General features: G+C 44.4%; 1 protein-coding gene across 7 annotated transcripts in view; it reads right to left on the bottom strand.

The window, feature by feature from the left end:
* ORC4 (origin recognition complex subunit 4) overlaps positions 1-20736 on the bottom strand; it is a 217285-nt gene that overhangs the window by 140004 nt on the left and 56545 nt on the right. For all 7 annotated transcript variants that reach the window (XM_069225231.1, XM_069225234.1, XM_069225232.1 and 4 more), the window contains 2 exons: positions 10011-10086; positions 2201-2286 (listed from right to left, as the gene is read on the bottom strand). In XM_069225231.1, the coding sequence (XP_069081332.1) occupies positions 2201-2286; positions 10011-10086 (162 nt within the window). The remainder of the gene's footprint in view (positions 1-2200; positions 2287-10010; positions 10087-20736) is intronic.

Raw genomic sequence — 20736 nt, 5'->3', positions numbered from 1 at the left:
TGCTCAAGCGCCAAGTCTGCTTTGTCCCCGAAGAGATGACTGCCATAAAGGGCATGTCCATAAGGTTAGATTGGACATCCCCTGAACAATCAGGTGTACTCAACTAGGCGTGGCGGCTCAGGGCCACTGTCGATGCAACTGCTTTGCCCGATGAGTCGGTCTTGTCCAGTCCCCATCGGATCATGAGCTTTGCTACGCCTCTCCCGTCAGCAACTGCTTGACAGAGTACAGCCCGGTGTTTCTCCAGGACCTGTGGCAGCATGTGCGCACCTGTACCCCACAGCGTGTGGGAATAACAGCCGAAAAGGCATGAGGTGTTTATGAACCACAATTCCAGGCTGGCGGGAGAAAACATCTTCTTCCCAAGTTGATCTAGCCTCCTGGATTCCCTATCCGGAGGTGCAGAACGGAACGGGTACTGGGATGCAGAGGCTTGGATAACCCAGCTCTCAGGGGTGTGATGCTGCATCAGGAACACTTGGTCAGTTGGAGAAGGTCGATGGCAGCAGGCAATAGTCCTGTTCCAAGGAGCCCCTATGCTGGATTTGAACCAGGTACAAATCAGGACATCAGTAAGGGCTTCATTAAAGGAAAATAAGGGTTCATAAGCTGAAGCCCCAGGGTGAAGCACCTCTGTCAGGAGGTTAGTCCTGACTGCCACCGAAGGCAGCTCGAGGCCCAGGACCTCTGCCACTCTTCCCACCACCACAGAATAGAATGCTCTCTTCTCCGTAGCCACAGTAAAAGGAGAAAGCAAGGCAGTTTCAGGGGAAGCAACCAGACCACTGGTTTTTCCCAGGTCCGTATGCCAGACCATGGGGTCTGCAGGGTCCAGCGACCACTCCCATTCCTCACTGTACCCTAACCCATAAGAATAAGAATCAGGATCCGACAGAGGGGGCAGGGTCCCTGTTGGAGAAGGAATTGCATGTCACCGATCCGATTTTGTGTCAGAGTCAGCAGTGAGGATGGGGTCAACACCGCCCAGGGGCACAGTGGCGTGGGGGCTTCTATGGCGGAACCAGCATCAGGGTAAATTGAGGTGATATGACTGACGCCATTTCGGATATAGGAACAGATCGATGGATGCCCCCCCTGGAGCAGAAGCTGAAGTCGTAGGTGCGAAACCTGAGGGGCCCCTTCTGACCCCAAGGGACCCCAGTGCGCTCCAGCAGGGTTAGACGGCCCAAAAATCGTAGTTGGGCATGGGTTCCTCCAAATCCCAGAAACTTGGGGAGGTGCAGAGCCAACCCAGAAACAGGCTCTGCGGACGGAGGCCTAGAACAATAATGCTCCTTTACCCTTGCCTCCTCGGCCGACAGATGGCGTGAAGTAGAATAACATTTTCTCTTCTTCAACTTCTTCTTGTGCCACGAGTTGCCCTATTGCCCCGAGGACTTGGAGTGGGATGACAAACTGGGGTGGGGGGGGGGTGGGGGGGTTGATGGAGGAGTGTGGGTTAGTGTTTCCTTGCAACCGATCCCTTCCTCTTGCAGAGCAGAGTGCCAGGCGGCAAGGACCTTCAGGGACCGCTACCTCAAAGCTTTTGGATTAATGGCCCAGCATTCTGGGCACAACTTTGGGTCGTGCTCGAGACACCACAGGCACACAAGTTGCAGATTTGCCACCACACCCATGAAAACTGCCACAGAGAAGACACTATTTGATCACAAAAATGAAGGCATCATCAGCATTTAAAAATCCTCTAGGTAGTTTATTCCATATTTGGCCCCTTATGTATTTATTACTTATTCCAATCCAGTGCTCTCGGAGGATAGAATTTACAGTTAAGATATGTTTTTCAGTGAAGCACCATAAAAGCAGGTTACCTGATCAATGAACAGGCTATTATAGCCAATACAGACAAAAGGGAGCCCCAAATATTCTTTAATGTGGATGGAAACATTAAATAATTAGGAATAGCTAAACAGGAGATTAGTTGACACATGAAGAGGAGAATTGTTTGCTCCACTGCCTGGGTGAGTTGGGGAAATTAAAGAGATAGAGAAGAGAAAAGATATATTGATCATGCACAAGGTTAAAAATAGACAAAAGCTTGAATAAGTGAAAGTGCAACAAAAACCCCACATAATACGAAAATCATATGTATGACTATATGTTTTATATATTACTGACATTTTTAATTGCTAGGCCTAAGTCTTTATGCTCAAATAATGAACTGCAAACATTATATACTCACAAACACTTTATCACCAACCACATTTTCAAGACAGAGTTGCCTTGTGATTTCCTTGAGAGCTACTTTGTCATTTGTCTGCAACAGACCTTAATGAAAAAAGGAAAGTGTAAAATTATCACAAGTGGATCAAGCGTCCTATTACTTTTGTTTTCATACTGGCCCAGCTTAATTCACTTCCAAACGAATACATTCAGTTAACCTATGCCAGTTTTAGGAACTTAAAGAAATGTAATAAATGTAGTGGTAAAGTACTGAACAGTTATATTTTTGGTACAGGAAATATGACTTCATACAAAACAGAAGAAAACTCTGTATTCCTCAAAGTAAACTAAGTGACATCAGAATATCTAATAGTGTTCAGAAAAGCTAGGTCACAAGCTTTAACCAGCTGTCATCACAGCTGTACGACTAAGCAGAAGCGTCAACAAAATCATGGCATTGGCTTGTCTACAGACCTGAGCCAAGGGGAGCAATATTGCACACAAGATTAATGAAACCATACCATCTGTTCTATTTTTTCATAGGTCTTCTTTAGAATGACAACTCAAATACTGTTGGCGAAATGGGAGGGTAGTTATTGCATGTCATGTGCAAACAGGAAGGCCTAAAGCTACTTCACTGTTTACTAATCAGAGTGGATTAAGTTTAAAGTTCTACTAATCACATTCAAGGTAATCCAGAAAAAAGGCCAGCCTATTTTAGGAACTGGTTCCGCATATACAAACCGTCAAGAGTTCTTCATTCATCTGGTCAGTGCCTTTTCATGTTCCAGTATTCAACAAAAGGCAGAATAAGTGGTTGTTTCTTTTCAATACTTGTCACCAGGTTACGGAATGAGCTGCCAGTTTATCTTAGAATGCTCAATTCAGAAGCATTATTTAAAAATAAAAAAAATAAAAAGAGAAGACTAAAGAGTTAGCTTCCTCTTTGTAGGCAAGTAGGATTCCTTTAATTATTTTTTCCTGCTGGCCAGCACCATGACGCTTTCTTGTTGAAGCTGCTCTAGTACTGTTCAAATGGGCAATTCAATTCAACATTGTAATTTGACACTAGCAGCTGTTACCGCTAGCGTAGGAATTAAACATTGCCAGAGGTACGAGCTCCAAGGCTCTTTTAGTGTGAAAGACCACCACAATTGAAGTCACCAGCTCTCTGAAATAGAGAGTAGTGTACACACTGAACTAACACTCGGGTAGGTGGCAACAGTTCAAGAAGTGTGAAGTTTCACTGTGACCGATCCTTGGCTCTACACAGGACCCAAAGTTCATAAATATTTTTAATTTCTTTTATTAACCTGTCCCATGCGTCGGACGGCTGGGAGCTGTCCGATGCCAAGGTGCTTGTTTGCATCGGATAGCTCTGGGACGTCTGCGCACATGGCACTCCTAGTGCGGGTACCAGAAGGATTCCCTGCTGAAAGAAACAACCTTGGGAGAAGGGGAAAAGCTTCCCCATCTCCTGAGGCAGTTTCTTTTGTGTCAGTGAAATGAGTAGGTTGGCTCATTTCACTTTCTCTGCATCGGTGCTTGCAGGTCTATTTCAGCCCAATGATCCATACTAGAGAGGTATTGTTGAAAAGGGTAGAGTCTCCCCTATCAAACAGTACCTTTCCCAAATGGATCCCTGCTTCGGGATCATCTAAGGAGGGCAATCCCCAAGCAGGGATCCACTCCACTAAACACCAGGGAGGGGGAGTGGCCCCTTTGGCAAGGGCTTTCATTCCCCCAATATGTTCATGACAATTCAGTCTTTCTGCACCCCCACCCCACAAGCAAGCACTCTTATTGTCCTTGGTTTGATCAATTCCAATCGTGGCACTAAGCCCAGCCACACCAGTGAGGTAGCGCTTGTATTGGCACACAGGCCTAAAAAATTATAAAAATGTTATTAGACCTGCAGGTCGAGTAACTTGAATAATCCACTCAACCAAACTGTAATATACTTGACCCGTAAATGGGTCTCAAATTGGGTGATCCTAGGAAATTAGTTTACAGAGTCGCCTTTTTCTTCATTCTCACATACAAGTGCACCTTCAAATATGTGAGCTCAGTATTTTGGCTGCACAAAAAAAAAAAAAAACTCTTGTTTAAATAGACAAAATGTTTGCTCCATGTATATTAAGCATCTAGCCCACACGTAGGGAACAACTGATCCATGGCTTGCCTCTCGGTTTACTAAAAGCATTCCCAACAAGGCAGGAGTGTTTCTCAGTTTATGTTTAAACACTCACCTTTGATAAATATATTACTAAAGCATGGTGTGGTAGCACACTATCATTTACAGACAGTAAATTTCTAATAAATGTCCAAAAACCTTCCCACTGGTTTCAGAAAGCATATTTATCTTTTGCACATTACTAAGTAAAGAGTTCTGATTTGTTTTCGTCTTTATGATTTTTTTTTTTCCCCAATCACACAAGTACAAAAAATGGGCTTTCTCAACTAATGAAATATATTTTGAAATGTTTGTACGGTTGATTTACTGTGACATTAAAGACTGTATAGTGTCAGGTTTTTCCTTAATTGCAAGACAAACTGAATTTTGACCTCTGACTCAACACAGCTATTAGACCCGACAGCCTTAGGGTGGTCGTCCCCCAACTTTTTGCATGCCTCCCTCCACTTTTCTAACACTGTTTTCGCTGGTTTTAGGACTCTGCGCACTTTATCACTGCTGAACCAGTGCTAAAGTGCATATGCTGTCTCCCTTAAACATGGTAACATTAGTTCATTCCCAATTGGCCTACTTGATTTACTTGTAAGTCCCTTGTAAAGTGCACTATATGTGCCCAGGGCCTGTAAAATGAATGCTTTTAGTGGGCCTACAGCAATGTTGTGCCACCCACATAAGTAGCCCCTTACACACGTCCCAGGCCTGCCATTGCAAGGCCTGGGTGTGCGGATTCACTGCCACTTCGACTTGGCATTTAAAAGTACTTTTCCCAGCCTTAAACTGCCCTTTTTCTACATATAAGTCACCCCTAAGGTAGGCCCTAGGTAACCCAAAGGGCAGGGTGCTATGCAGGTAAAAGTCAGGACAAGTACCTGTGTGTTTTATATGTCCTGGTAGAGGAAAACTCCTAAATTATTTTTCCACTACTGTGAGGCCTGCTCCTTTCATAGGATAGCCTTAAGACTACCCTCATTATACTGCCTGAGTGGTAGATTCGGATCAGAAAGTGGTTACCAGGTCATATTTAGTATGGCCAGAATGGTAATAGAAAATCCTGCTGATTGGTGAGGTTGGATTTTATATTACTATTTTAGAAATGTCACTTTTAGAAAGTGAGCATTTCTCTGCACTTAAAATCCATCTGTGCCTCACAGCCCATGTCCAATCAACGTTCGGGTTGGGCTGGTTGACAGCTCCTTGTGCATTTTACCCAGACAACCATAAACACAGGATACTCAGTCACACCTGCACGCATCTGCATACTGAATGGGTCTTCCTGGGATGGCAGGATGGAGGGCCTGAAACTTACATTTTAAATGCTAGTGGTCTGCCCTCACACAATGGACTGCCAAACCCTCTACTGGGACCCTGGCAGACAGACCTGTATTGAAAGGGGAACTTGTGCACTTCAAAACCACTCTTTGAAATCTCCCCCATTTCAGAGGCATTTTGGGGTATATAAATAGGGCCTCTGACCCCACCATCTCAGACACTTCTGGTCCTGACCCCACAACCTGTCAAGAGTAACTGCCTAGCTGCCTAAAGGACTCATCTGGACTGCTTTGCTGAGAAGGACTGCTGCCCTGTTGGCCACTGACTTTGCTGAGAAGTGCTCTCCAAGGGATTGGATTGAGCTTGCCTCCTGTTTTCTGAAGTCTCAGGGCCAAAAAGGCTACGCACAGCCTGCCTTGCGACCAAGAAGTCGCCGCACAGCCAAACCGGAACGACGCAGCCCAACTTCCCCAGTGGCAATTAGATGCAGCACCTGCCTTGCGACAGAAAATTCGACACACCCCGATCGATGCACAGCCGAACTGGAACGATTCAGTCATTTCCTCGAGTGGAAAATTGATGCAGTGGCTGCTGTGCAACAGAACATTCAATGCGTAAGGAAATGCCTCCTTGGCATGGTTGCCCCCTGACGTTTTGCCTAGTGTTGATGCCAGTTATGATTGAAAGTGTTCTGGGACCCTGCTAACCAGGCCCCAGCACCAGTGTTCTTTCCCTAAACTGTACCTTTGTTCCCACAATTGGCTCAGCCTGGCACACAGATAAGTCCCTTGTAAATGGTACCCCTGGTAACAAGGGCCCTGATGCCAGGAAAGGTCTCTAAGGGCTGCAGCATGTCTTATGCCACTATGGGGACCCCTCACTCAGCACATGCACACTGCCTCACAGCTTGTGTGTGCTGGTGGAGAGAAAATGACTAATGCTCACCTCTCACTGCCTGTGCCATAGGTAAGTCACCCCTCTAGAAGGCCTTACAGCCCTAAGGCAGGGTGCACTATTCCACAGGTGAGGGCATATGTGCATGAGCACTATGCCCGTACAGTGTCTAAGCAAAACCTTAGACATTGTAAGTGCAGAGTAGCCATAAATAGTATATGGTCTGGGAGTTTGTCAAACACAAACTCTACAGTTCCATAATGGCTACACTGAAATCTGGGATGTTTGGTATCAAATGTCTCAGCACAATAAATGCACACTGATGGCAGTGTGGGATTTATTGTAAAATGCACCCAGAGGGCATCAAATACATAAGGTTCCTTGATATCCATTATTTCAGTCTGCCTTTTTCGCTATACAAATTGGTCTATATTTGGTACTCAATCAAAAACCATTGTACGGTGCAGCTCAGTTGTTGGCTCTGGGTATGTTGGGTTCTTAGAGAACCTACAAACCCTGTATATCCCCATAAACAGAAGGGTCTAGCAAACGTAGTAGTATATTGCTTTTGTCAATTGGCCATTGTGACAATAAGTTACAGATGAACATGTGGTCACAATGCCGGTTTTTCCCACTCATTTTTAGTATTTCTTTATTTCAACAGTTTTTTTTCCTTGGGAAAACCTTGAGGGATCTGAAAATATGAAAGAAATGTGGTCCACTTTTTAGAAATGTACAGCTTTTCTGGATCACCCAGGGGTTTCCCATGATTTTCACCACAAACTGGAAGCAGGTTGAGAGCATTAAAATAGGGCAACTAGGCTATCTCTTACAAACATGCTAAAACTGTGGTACAAAATTATTTTTTGGGGATTCAGCTCTGCATGTTCCTGAAAGCTGGGAGGATCTTGACTTTAGTACATCAAACCTTTCGTGGATGCCATTTTTAGGGAAAAACAGACACTTATTCCCTATTTTAAATAAAATAAAATAAAATAAAAAAAATCACCTCTAAATGTTGCTATATTTTGCCCATTTTCCCATTCTCCTCAAGGGAAATCCACAAAAACTGGGTTTTTTAGAATCCCCACGATGTTGGAAAAAGGATGCAACATTCAAAACAAAAAGGTATGGAGGCCTAAGTGCAAACTACCCCAAATAGCCAAAAAACTTGCTCAGCACTGGGGGGCAGCGCAGGTTTGGGGGTAGAAGGCCTAGCAGCGAAAGGGGTAAGCACATTGCTGTCACAAAGAGATAATTAGTACTGGTATAGGTTATTAGTTGCAGATCACCATTCGCAGCTGAAAAAGAGACCAAGGTTTCCCCAAAAACACAATTGTACTTGTCTGCACTAGAATTTAGATGACAAACTGAACCAAAAGGAAGTTATCCCAAACACCATCAATAAAACGTACTACAAAGCACAAAAAGTAGTCATAGGTATGCTAGCTTAAGTCCTCACAAACAGCCTCCTTACCAACTTCAACTAGGAAGCAATGCTCACAGCTAAGTAACTTACATTTAGGAATTAAATATTTAGGAGACATAGTTCTACAACACATGGATGGCTGACAATCTGTGTAACCATGCAAAGAGGGTTCAGAACAAAGACACATAAAGGGGCAGAATCATGAAACATCCCTCTTCCAAGAAAGCTTTACAGCCAATTTGGGAAGCACTGTATTACCAAATGGATGACAAGTTAAACAGAGCCCAGATAAATGGAAGTTTGGACTATAACATGGTTGCTGATGTCATCTAATGATCACTGAACAATAAGGTGCTAACCATTCCCCCAAAGGAAAACTTTGAAGGCAAGTCTAGCAAACATATTTGGCTCAGAGGAAGAAGGTACACAAGTCTACAGCATGTAAGCTGAAATTTCTGTTGAGCCTGCTCTGACCCTACAGCTTGTCACTACCTTTAGGCATATCAGTTATAAATTACTGCTAAAGCACTGTACAATTTAAATTGGGCTACCTGCTGGAGCTGATAGAAAGATGATTCAGAGAGGCCAGTACTAAGCTGTCCAGGCTGCTATCTTTCATTGATTAAGTATCTCTATGGGTTGCAGAGCAGAGCATGTTTTATTCTCTGATGAAATTTCGTGTTTCATTGAGAAGCTTGTATACATATCTGCTCATTCAGAAGCCATTTATTAGATCATGAAGTGCCCTCTCATAAAAATGGCATCCACAAATGTTCCAGACACATTTTACAGCAGAAAACAGTGAAACCCACAATGACTGCCATGTACAACTGTGAGTGAAACTTTTGCCTAGCATGGGACAAAGTTTTATCTCTACTTCTGGTGGCAGAGTAGCAGAGAAGGCTTTTGCAGCCACACTAATGCAGTACAGCGTTGGAAGGTGTAAGGCAACAGAAGAATTCATCTGCTTCTAATAGGAATTTGGAGACCACTGTATTTCAACAGGACATCTTCCAAAAGAGTTTAGACTGGTCTAAGATGTACAATTAGATGTGTAAAAAATGTTCCGGTAGGTATCTAGCCCAATAGGACAGGAGATTGTGCTCCTTCTCTTAATAAGGACTTCTCCTAACATGTCTTTTTACAAGTTGGTATTATGGCAACTTTTCTCAGGCCCTTGCGAAAGACATGTGCCAATGTGGAAGTATATGCCTCTGCCTCCACAGAATTGTACTCACAATAACTCTAAAGATAGGTGCTACAAAGGCATCTGATCCCAAATCCAAGTACATAACAGGCTACCACAGCTGTATAAGACTTTAGCTAGACATTTGATAAAAACTTTGAGCCCATCTCAGAAAAATCAAACATAATGATGAAGTCACAACCCTGCTATGTAACCTAGAGTACTGCCTATAAACAACCCACTGCTTGCACAATGTCAATTGGCTTAATATGTATGAGTTTGAATGAGCTCTGCCTCTTACAAAAGACATACCAAGTATAGACCAAAAAGACTTCCAAGTGATAGGTGAAGTACACTAAGCTGCTTGGTCAATGATTTGCTGTTTAGCTTAGAACTTGTGTACCCTTAGCGGACAGACTTTCTCAGGATAATGGGCTGTTAGTGCGGATAGGATGCATTTTCATAAGTGAAAGTTGTTTAAATTGTGGTCTAGATAGGTGCAGCAATGTGAATTTCAGAAATTCAAAGCGCATTTCTGAAGAAAAAAAAAAACAGATTAATGCTTTATGTGAGTTTAGAGCTATTTTAGCAGGTGGGTCCATGGATCCAGAGATCATATTGAAATTGAAACCTAGGATACCCCATGACTGGCTCAAAGCTGCTGTGAACTGTCTTAAAACCACCAAGTTGAAGCAACAAATCTGGGACCAGGAAGAACAAAGTGAAGCAAAACAAGTTTTGCTTAAGATCACATATTTCAGTACAATATAGGCGAGAAAGTACACTATTATATATATATATATATATATTCCAATAAATATTGTCTAGAATATTATAGCATTAAAAGGGTTACTTACCATTAAGGTGAACTTGCAAAACATTTTCTTTTACTTGCTTTATTTCCACAAGTTCCTTCAAGGCATCACTCAATAACTAAATGGAACAAAAAAAAAAAGCTAAGCTTTCCAAAAGAACAATTATTTACAACATCTATTATTATTATTTATTGCCTTATTTTTAAGCAGGTTGAGTAGTCAATACAGTTGTTTATCCACATAACTCACAAAAATATATATTATCAACCTGGACGACCAATGAGAAGCTCTCACTACAGGCTATAACTAAAGATTCAGGCCTGCACAGGGGTCTTTGTTGGCTGCCAACTTCTTGTGCCTGTGGGGTGCTAGCATCCCAATGACTGCAATCCTGCTCTACCTGTAACACACACAAACCTGGTGCTAAGGAAAACAGAGTGGTTCACCTAAGCAAGGAATGGAGCCCAGACAGTCAAATCTAAAATAGCTTCTGCGGAGAAGCAGCAGAAGTGTTTTAAGGCATGGGCAAGGTGGGCAACAGCACAGGGCTCCCAGTTTCCAAAATGTCACCTGGGAAAGTGACTTTTCTCTCTGTTTCACTGCTGTCTATCCTATTTCTCTATCAAATCCTCTCTCTGGGCCACATGTACAAAGGTCCGGTTTTGAGACTCGCAAACTGCGAGTCTTAGCGACTCACGAAACCGGTTGTACAACAGTGTACTTTACACTGTGTGCGATTCCCAATGGGGTCGCAAATGACCTACCTCGAATACTCATGAGGTAGGTCGCAATTTGCGATCCCATTGGGAATGGCCGCCCTCACAGGGATGGTGGCCTGCTGGAGACAGCAGACCACCACGTCTGTGACTGCTTTTACATTTAATTTTTTTTTTTTTTGCAGCCTGTTTTCTTTAGAGGAAAACGAGATGCATTTCAAAATCAAAAATTAAAAGTTTTCTTTTCATTTTTTCAGAGCAGGCAGTGTTCCATGGGACCACTGCCTGCTCTGAAAAAAATATTTTTGCTGCCATTCACAAAGGGGAAGGGGGTCCCAGTTTGAAACTGGTGCAAACTGCGATTGTTTTGCGACTGCATTCGCAGTCACAAAACAATCATACATATCATTTGGATATGGTATTAGGAAGGTAAGCCCTTGACACGCCCCTTCCTAATACTAAATTGCAAAACCCAAACTGTGATTCAGTAACAAGTTACCGAATCGCAGTTTAGGCTCTGTACATCCCAAAAAAGCATTTTTCAAGTCACAAACGGGCCTATTCTGCGAATCGGCCCCTTTGCGACTTGAAAAATGCTTTGTACATCTGACCCATTGTCTCTTCCTGATGGTGTCTCTCTAGCCTGTGTCATTTTAAGAGATGTTGGAGTCCCATATTTCAACTCTGTGTGCCTTTTGGAGCATGCAGACTCACTTGTTCAGTAAGACATGTAATGTGGTCTTACTCAGATAGACTTATACAAGGTGTACAATATGTTCAGGATTTGAACCTTTCAAACAGTGTGCGTTTTTCAGCTGTTTCCCGAATGTGCTTTTTTAACCCTCTCTGTGTTGCTCTCCTTCACCCATTTGGTTATACCTGTGGCACTTAGGTTCTGAAACTGATGGTAATGTGCAAGCATTTTGAAATTACTCAGTGTCATACCCTATGTTTCGATGTAGTGAAAAGAATGAGGATATGTTATGTTGCAGCTCCTCACAACGTCATGTAGGGTCGGCCTTATTCAGATGGACTTGTATAGAAGAGGGACATATATTTAGGACTAAGACATTTCTGGCAGCATGCCTACCCCTGACAAATAAACCTTTATTATTGCCAGGACTAAAAATTAGATTCTCTCCTTCTTGTAACCTTTGTTTCCAGAAGCTGAAACTGTGGATAGTGCAATGACTAAAAAGTCAAGTGTGGGATGGTTAAGTATTTACTGACTTTGATTAAGAAACTGTCTGGTCTGGTTCCTTCGCCCACGCTGAACACAAGGGTTAAACAGTTGATGATAGAAGTAGGTATTGACATCTCATGCTTTGGAACTCCTTCTGAGAGGGTTGCGATGACCACTAAAAAGAGTGCATTGTTGAAAGCTATCTGAAGGAATAATGGGGTTGCCAGTTTGGATGACAAAAATTCCCCTTCAAGAGGTTTTACTCCTAAAGTCAAGTCAAGTGTGGTTATCGGTATGCATTTAACTTGCATAACCCTCGCTTTTGGGTGCATCACAGTATGTAGAACTTCCTAGTTATGAAGGAGGTGAGGATAATTCTGCCGATCAGCAATCACGTTGCTCATCCGATGAAGAGTGACAGGTCGATGTTAATAATTTCTGTGGATGATTTGGGAAATATTTTCTCTTTAAAAGGCAGCTAAAATGTCCAGTGATTTTCAAGTAAGCTAGTCAGTTATCCTTGCTTTTTTTCTGGTAAAGATGTTTTGGTTGACATTAAGAAATATATTGGTAATTAAATGGTTTGATTATGTCCTGAGCTGCTTGTGTAATTTCGAACCTGTTTCAGTTTCAGGTGGACAACAGAAGCAGAAATAAACTATGCCACTAGAGTGGAAGAGGTTAGTGATCTAAATAATGCAAGGAAGAAGAAAGTACCAGCTTGGATTCAAGAGTGCAATTTTTTATGCTGCTCATTAGCTCGGAAAAAAGTAATAACATGTTTTATGTTCTGTGGTTATGGGAAATGTAGTTTTGATGTTTTCCTCAACAGAGAAGTTGCTGAGTGGTAATACAGTTAGACAGCACGATGAGCACAATTCTCAGTTTCAGGCCCCAAATAGAATTTTACTGCTCCTGTTGCAATAGCTAGGGAATTATGCATTCCTTCTAGCTATATGAGTGTTAGGATTAAATGGACAATACCGCTAACTTAAAACTTTGATAGATTCAGGTGTCCATAATAATTTAATTAATTAAACAAACATTTGGTCAATACCACTGCAGTCCTACAGTACAGAACCTGAAGTCCAATTATATTTCAGTAGTGAATTCTCCCCAATATTGTCAGTTCTGCACGTTTTCAAACATCCAGGTTTCTGGGTTGAAGATTCTAAGGAAATACAGCTGAACATGGCTGTTCACCTAATTGCAAAATCATCCTTGATATTCCACGGCTTACACAACATGAGCTGTATATTTAATGTAAAGAGAAGGCTATCGTCTTCTGCTCCCCTTCATGTGAACAGAATTGTCACTCTTCATCTTGTGGACATCACAATCGAGTAGGACATGGATAAGAGGCTGGATCAGACTCTTCCCATCATTTAACATTAACATTAACATAAATTTAAGTTTACTCAAACAACCACCTAATACTGTGCATAGTAAGATGGTTTTGGTTGAATGGAAACCAGAATACTTCAATCAGCTTCAAGCTTACGACTGCCACATAAGTGTTGTCAGGCTCCATCCATCTTATGAATTCCATGCTTCTTTCACCCACATGTACCTGCCAGGTCTTAAGGAAGAGTGTAACAAGCTGAAAGATCAGGCTGGGTCGCTAATGCCTGTGGCATCAGATGGTGCAAGCGGGCAGCTCAGCCTGATAGCAGATGTTTCTTCAGATTGTGCATGTGCCTTGTACAACTGCAAGTTTGTCTACAGGGACTACTTCTTGATTACTGCAGTTAAGTGTGAAAGTGGTTGGTGCCCAGCAAATTTTGGAATGGCCGCTGACAGGTAGAGGTGGTCCACGATCAGGAAAGGATTCTGCTTCCAAAAGGATTCACATTAGATGGAACACAAAACCAAGAAATTTCAATGAGAGGAGCTCAGCTGGTGAGCTCCACCTCATCTCTAAACTGACTGAGGACCTCATGACGAGGCTGGGGGTCATGAGACTGTCAGCCTTGCCGTGGCAGTCCTACCGCCGTGGAGCCAGCGGTAAGGACCACCACATTATGAGTTGTGAGGCTTGGCAGATGCCAAGCCCCCACAACTCCGCCTAGCCCGCCGGTGCGGTCGCACAGCCGTGGCCGGCGGTGAGCACCACCAATCCGGCGGCAGGCACCAGCCTGACGACCGGATTACGACACTGCAAACCACCATGCTTCACCATGTTCACCCCGCCACGAAAACCCTGGTGGTCACTCAACAGACGACAGGAAGCATCATTCCATACATACACATGTCCGCACACATGCATACATTACCCGCCCACACACACACCTCTTCACATATGCATGCATACACAGACACCCATTCATCATACGCATACATGCACTCAGACACTCCCACTCACTCACATCAACAGACACCCCCATTCACACGTACATACACGCACACATTCAGCACCCCCTCCGCAAACATGCACACACACACTCCAGCACATAGACCTGCTCCCCCTCCCTTTGTTCGCCCACTTACCTCCTCAGTTGAGGGGGACATCCAGGAGGGGATGGGTCCTAGCGGTCTTCCCTCGCTGCCACGACCACGCCAGCAGGACTCCGCCAAGCCGTATTACAGCTTGTAATACTGCAGGGGGAAGTCCTGCTGCCGTGGCGGTGCCGGCGGGGGACCTGCCTCTGCAGCGCATGCCTCCAGCATGACTGCTGGCTGCTTTCCACCTAAATGATGGTGGAAAGCAGCCAGCAGTCATAATATGGCGGTCTGCTGACCGCCAGCACTGGTGGTCGTCTGGCGGGTTGGGCTTTGGATGTCAATTTCCCTGACTGTCAAAGTCCAAATGAGGCCTTGAGTGGCAGGAAGATCGGCATTAAGAAAACACACAGCAGGGAGGAGTTCCTCCATATTACTACATGGGATGCTGATCACAATCATTAATGTAGCCTAAAAGTAGCTGAGTTTAGCACATCACTGCCTCACACATATGTTAGCTGTAGCTGCATTCAGCATCCCTGCCTTACCTCCTCCAGGACTTTAACAACTATGTTTACTAAGGGTCTCTTCAGGGATCCGTTGGAGGTTACTGGATTCAGTATTTTACAATATGGACTTTGCATACAATTTGGGTGGGTTTGCCATTCATATTCTTTGGGTGAAGAATTTCTTATGACCAGGTAGAGTAGTACCTTAATAAGTGAGTTTGCTGCCCTTTTAGGTTTGACCCATTTTTACACTCTATTGATCTTAACTTCTCCTTAACTTTTGTTCAGGGAATACAAATGACACATGTATTCAACTGGACTGCAATTGGTCACTTCAAAATCCTAACTTCCTCAGTCTGTTGAAAAGAGATAGTGAATCCGAATCCTCAGGTGATATCTACATTGTTTTGTAGTCAAGAACCAGATTAGTGATTATCTTTGTTAGCTACTGCAGATTTTGTGTATATACACACACTTCTCCCCTTTACTCTGCACCCATGGTTTCAATCCACATTACTGCAGCTAGAACTGTCAGAGAGTACAGCAACCCTGCTCTTTTCCCTCTTCTCTACGTCTGGCCTAAACCATGCATGCATCCATCTCAGCCATACCAAAATCCACTGTAAGTGGACAAAAATGTTCTTGATCTCTACCAAGAAACAATAACATCAGTAGTTATCAGCTCAATACTGCGCTGTCACAGGTAAAATGAATTTTTTTTCTTCAAATAAATAGGGTCCTTTATTGTACTTCAGGTCATCACTCAAGTTGTATTATGCCTAGCACCCCCTTGTCGCGCCGCTGCGCGCAACACAAGCCGAACATTCGGCTCGGGCCGCAGCACGCAGTCCTAAGACCTGCCGCGCCCCCAGCCTGCTCTGTACCTTACGAGGCCCCAAACTGGGCATGGGGCCTCGTTCTTTTTTAGCACACTGCGTGTCTGGGCATGTCTGACCCCCCCACTCACCTGTTCTTTTCTTTTCTTCTTTTCTCTGGACATCTGGTTGTGCCTTCCTTTATGTTTTTCCCCCCTTCCCATATTATCCTTCTCTTCCCAGCATTCCTTGTTACCTACTCTCTATGGTTCCTAGTCCATTCTGTTCTATGTGCTTTTCCCTATCTAAGATGGTGTCCTTTTACTTCCTGTTGGTCGTTTCCTGTTTGTTGGTATTTAAGGGCTGTGATTTCTTCTCTCCTTGCGCTGCAACACTTTCTGTTCGGATGGTGTCTTCGCGCCTGCTTCCTTGTATTCCTGTGCTGGTTCTTGTCGGTTCCAGTGTATTTTCCTGTATTTGCTCCTGCTGTTACCTCTTCTTTTTGTTCCTGTCGCAGGAAGCTATCTTTTTGGAGGTTTTTTTCCTCCTCTGGCACTACTTCTGAGGGACACGGCCTGCTCTTGGCGTACCCATTGCCTGCAGCACCGTGGCTACCAGAAAGAGTCGCCCCTACTTGGGCCACGGCCGAATATTCAAGAACAGGATCCATGCCACTCGCTCATCGGCCTCCAGGGTAAAGCAGCACGTAAACCCCTTCCAATTTGTGAATATAGATTGCCTTCTGTGTTTCTTAGTAAAACTGGCACTGAAACTGAGAAATTGGGTTGTTGGTTGACTGGGGTGTGGGGCCTGGTCAAGCAACAGCCACAATCCCTTGCAGGGTGACCCACAAAAAGAAGCTATTTTAACCAGTGCTAAACCCTGGGTAGATTGGCACAAAAAGCAGTCAGGTTGAACTTAGAGCCAATGTGTTAAGTATGTATGCAGCACACAAACAGCAAATGTAGTGAAAAGACAACACACTACAGCTCCCAAACCAATTTAGAAACAGTACTTTTTAATACTTTGACACCAAACCATCAAAACCCAATTAGTAGAACTGGTTATGAATTTTTAAAGTTTAAGGCTCAAAATAGCAAGTCCTCGGTTTTAGAAAACGGCCACCTGTGCACTTTTAGCACCACAACTAAGGGTCCAGGAGTGGATGGAGAGGTCTTGGGGGTTCAAGTCTTAATCAGGCTGGGTTCAGGTGCAGGGTCTAGATGGTGGGAGCCTGTGATATCCATGTGGCTCTGAGCAGGAGACCAGCTAAACTATCCCTTGGAGTCACTTCTGAAGTCCTGAGTGCAGGTAAAGATGCACTGCTCTAGGTTCAAGGCAGGCTCCAGGCAGCAACGCAGTCCTTCCAGTTACAGCGCAAGTCGGGTAGAAAACACAGCAGGTCACAGCAGCAGGCAGTGAAAAGAGGAGCAGGTTGGATAACCCTATTTTTATACTCTGGTGTACTGCTCCTAGAAATTGGGTGACATTTCCAGAAGGTTTCTCTGAAGTTCCAGGAATTTCCTGCCTCCCCTGCCCTGGCTCCTAGCTTGCTGCATTGACAATACAGGGTCGCTAAGCCTATTGTGTGGTGGAAGAGCCCAGCCTATTCAGCTGCAAGTGGGGCTGTGCTTAGCTCTGCCCACATCAATGCAGTTAATGGACAATTCAGGCTCTGCTAATCCCACCACTGTGTGATTGTTCGGGGTGAATTCACAAAGTCTCAACTGTCAGTTACATCCAGTCATGAGACCTTAGACAGGCTGCAGGCACAGAGGATTAAGGGCAGGAAAATCCCAACTTTCTAAAAGGTGGCATTTTCAAACTTGTAATAATAAACCAGATTTTACCAATAAAGACTGTTTATGATTACAAGTTCATAGATACCAAACACAACATATCTACCACCTCTGATTTCGGAATTACAGCTTATCAAATATATAAGGAATCCAGAATGCTATCCCATGGGAGGGGTAGACCTCACAGTAGTGAACAAAATTAATTGGAGAGTTTTTCACTACTAGGACATGTAAATCTAAAACGTACATGTTGTACGGTCACGTAGGCTCATTATCCTAATGAGGCTACTGGATTTTGAGCGGCAAGATCGTTCACAGTGCGGGGGACTAAGTCTGACCCCCGGTGAAGGACCCTTGTCAACCTAAATCCGGGTTTTGCTCCGGCTAACTAGCAGTGCCTCATCTCTCCCAAAGGGAAGAGACAATTGGGCAGCCGAGCGCATGACATTTTAATACCTCTCAGGGAAGTCGTGGTCACTCAGGTTTCAACCGGTTCTCTCAGTCACATATGGTTTCACATAGAAATGACAAAGGCAGTTTAAGTTTTAAAGAATGGTTTAATAAAACGTCTGCATTTTAGATAGCAAAGCATGAGCTGCAATAACCAGAACTACACAACATAGTAGGATTAAAATAGTAACGATGAGAGTGAAGCACAAGAATAAGGCTATCATAGTGCAACTAGATTATGTTCTCTCTAAGTTATATTCTGAGCACAGCATGTGAAGCTCTAAGCCTGCCTTTCAGGTTCCCCCGGGAGGACATCAACCCTCATACCTGAGCAAACGCCTGTAATCTGCATCAGCATCTGCAACGGGGCAGTCAACATCTAGTTGTAGGTTCCTGGTCGGAATATCCCTCTGACCTGTACTAGGACTAGAAAGTGGTTTTATAACTAACAAGCAGATGTTCTAAGAAAATGTCCCTACGTAAGGATGCGTATTGTCTACGAACACTAGAGACTAAACTTCTACCACGTTTACCGGCAATGTACCAGACTGCAGCCTTGACTGAAGCACAGGGTGAGCAAGAATGCATTGTTTGAGAACACAGTGCTGAACTAAGCTAAACAGTGTGATAGAAATAAATAAAACAAGACCGTAAAACTGGTTATTGTAAAATAACAGTGCAAGGCTAAATAAAATGTATCTAGAGCAAAGTGCACAAAGGCCTAATATGTTAACCTAACATGCATGAAGCTATATTAAAAATGGCTACACTACAGTACCTTTTAATTACAGAGCACCCTGCCCTATGGGCTACCTAGGGCCTACCTTAGGGGTGACTTATATGTAATAAAAGGTGAATTTAAGGCTTGGTAATGAGTTTTAAATACCAAGTTGAAGTGGCAGTGGGACACTGCCTTCAGGCTGCAATGGCAGTCCTGTGGCAAGTTTTAAGGTGCTACTTAAGTGGGTGGCACAATAAGTGCTGCAGGCCCACTGGAAGCATTTAATGTAGATGCCCTGGGTATATGGTATACCATGCTACAAGGGACTTCCATGTAAATTAAATATGCCAATCAGGTCTATGCCAATCAAAACATGACTAGGGGACTGAGCATATGCACTGGTTAGTAGAGGTAGAGGTAAAGAGCACAGAGTCCTAAGGCCAACAGAGCCAAAACCCAAACAAGGTGGACGCAAAGGTGGAGGCAAAAGGTTTGGGGGAAGGCCACCCTAAGGCTGGCAGGTCTAACATTTGTAAGCAGAAAGTGGAGGAGAACTACCCAACCTCCTGGGAGTTCTGATGACTGAGGGAAAAAGAATCTGGATATATCATCAGCTCTGGCCTGGCCTGACCCAGGTGTGTGCTCCACTGTCCATTCCCTGTAGGGAGATGGGCCACCTCAACAATTTTGGATTCTCACCCTTTATTTGCATTAGCCACCTGAGGGGCCTGTCATCTGTCTGAACCTTGAAGTGAGCCCCAAACAGGTATGGTCTCAGCTTTCAGTGCCCATACCACAGCAAAGGCTTCTCACTCAATATCACTCCACCTCTGTTCCCTGGAAAGTAGCCTCGGAGAGATGAAAGCTATAGGTTGGTCTAGGCCCTCATCATTAAGCTGTGAAAGTACTGCCACATGCCATGCTCTGAAGCATCTGTTTGGACTATAAATGCTTTGGAAAAGTGAGGGCGCCTTGAGAACAGGGGCTGTGAACATTGCCTGTTTTAAGGAGTCTAAGGCTTTCTGGTAGGCCTCTGTCCAGATCACCTTTCTTAGCCGCTTTTTGGAAGTCAGCTCATTCAAGATGGCAACAATGTTGCCATACACCTTAAAAAACCGTAGCTGTAGCAACCTGTAAGACCCAAGAAGACCCTCACCTCAGTCAGTTTTTGGGAGGTTCTAGGCCAGAATAGTCTCTATTTTGGCCTGGAGGGGCTGCATCTTGCCCCCACCCACCAGCAGTCCTAGGTACACCACTGACCCCTGCTCTACCGGACACTTACTGGCCCTGACAGTCAGGCATGCATTCTGCAGGGCCTGAAGCACTTCCCGGAGAAGGGAGAGGTGGTCCTTCCAGCTACTATTAAAGGCAGCTATATCATCTAGGTAGGCAGCACAGAAGGCCTCTATGCCAGGCAGTACCTGGTTTACCAGCCTCTGGCAGGGGCATTTAACCCAAAGGGCAGCACCTTAAATTGAAAGGGGCCCTCGAGTGGAGAAGGCTGACCTCCCCTTAGCCCTTTCAGTTAGGGCAATCTGCCAGTAGCCTGAGGTTCGATTAAAAGTGCTTAGGAACTTGGCAGCCCCTAACCTATCAACTCTAGGTATGGGGTGAGCATCAGTCTTGGTGACTGACTTGAGCCCCCTATAGTCAACACAGAACCTGAGTTCTCTGGTGCTGCCTGGTGGGGCAGCTTTTGGTACCGGCACCACAAGACTGGATCTGGGGCTACTTGAGGGTTCAATCACCCCAAACCACAACATCTTAGAGACTTCCTCTTGGATGCTGGCTCTCACTTTGTCAGACAGCCCGTAAACATTGTTTTTGACAGGGGGGCAGTCTCCTGTATCAATGGCATGGGTACACAGATGTTTAAGCCCAGGAGTGAGGAAAAACAGAGAGGCAAACTGTGGCAACAGTCCCTTTGCTGCTCTGGGGTGAGGGTAGCGGAGACGTTTACACCCTCCACTTACCAATCTTTCTTTTCTGATGACAGAAGGTCAGGGAGAGGTTCACTCTCCTACTCATCATCTGTCACCAACAGTATGGTGACCTCAGACCTCTCACAGTGGGACTTGAGATGGCTGATGTGAAGGAACCTTGAGGGGTGCCTTGGGATCTTAAGGTCCACCTAGT

Source organism: Pleurodeles waltl, chromosome 3_1 (genome assembly GCF_031143425.1).
Source record: "Pleurodeles waltl isolate 20211129_DDA chromosome 3_1, aPleWal1.hap1.20221129, whole genome shotgun sequence".
NCBI lineage: Eukaryota > Metazoa > Chordata > Amphibia > Caudata > Salamandridae > Pleurodeles > Pleurodeles waltl.
This window is presented reverse-complemented; position numbering and strand designations above follow the sequence as displayed.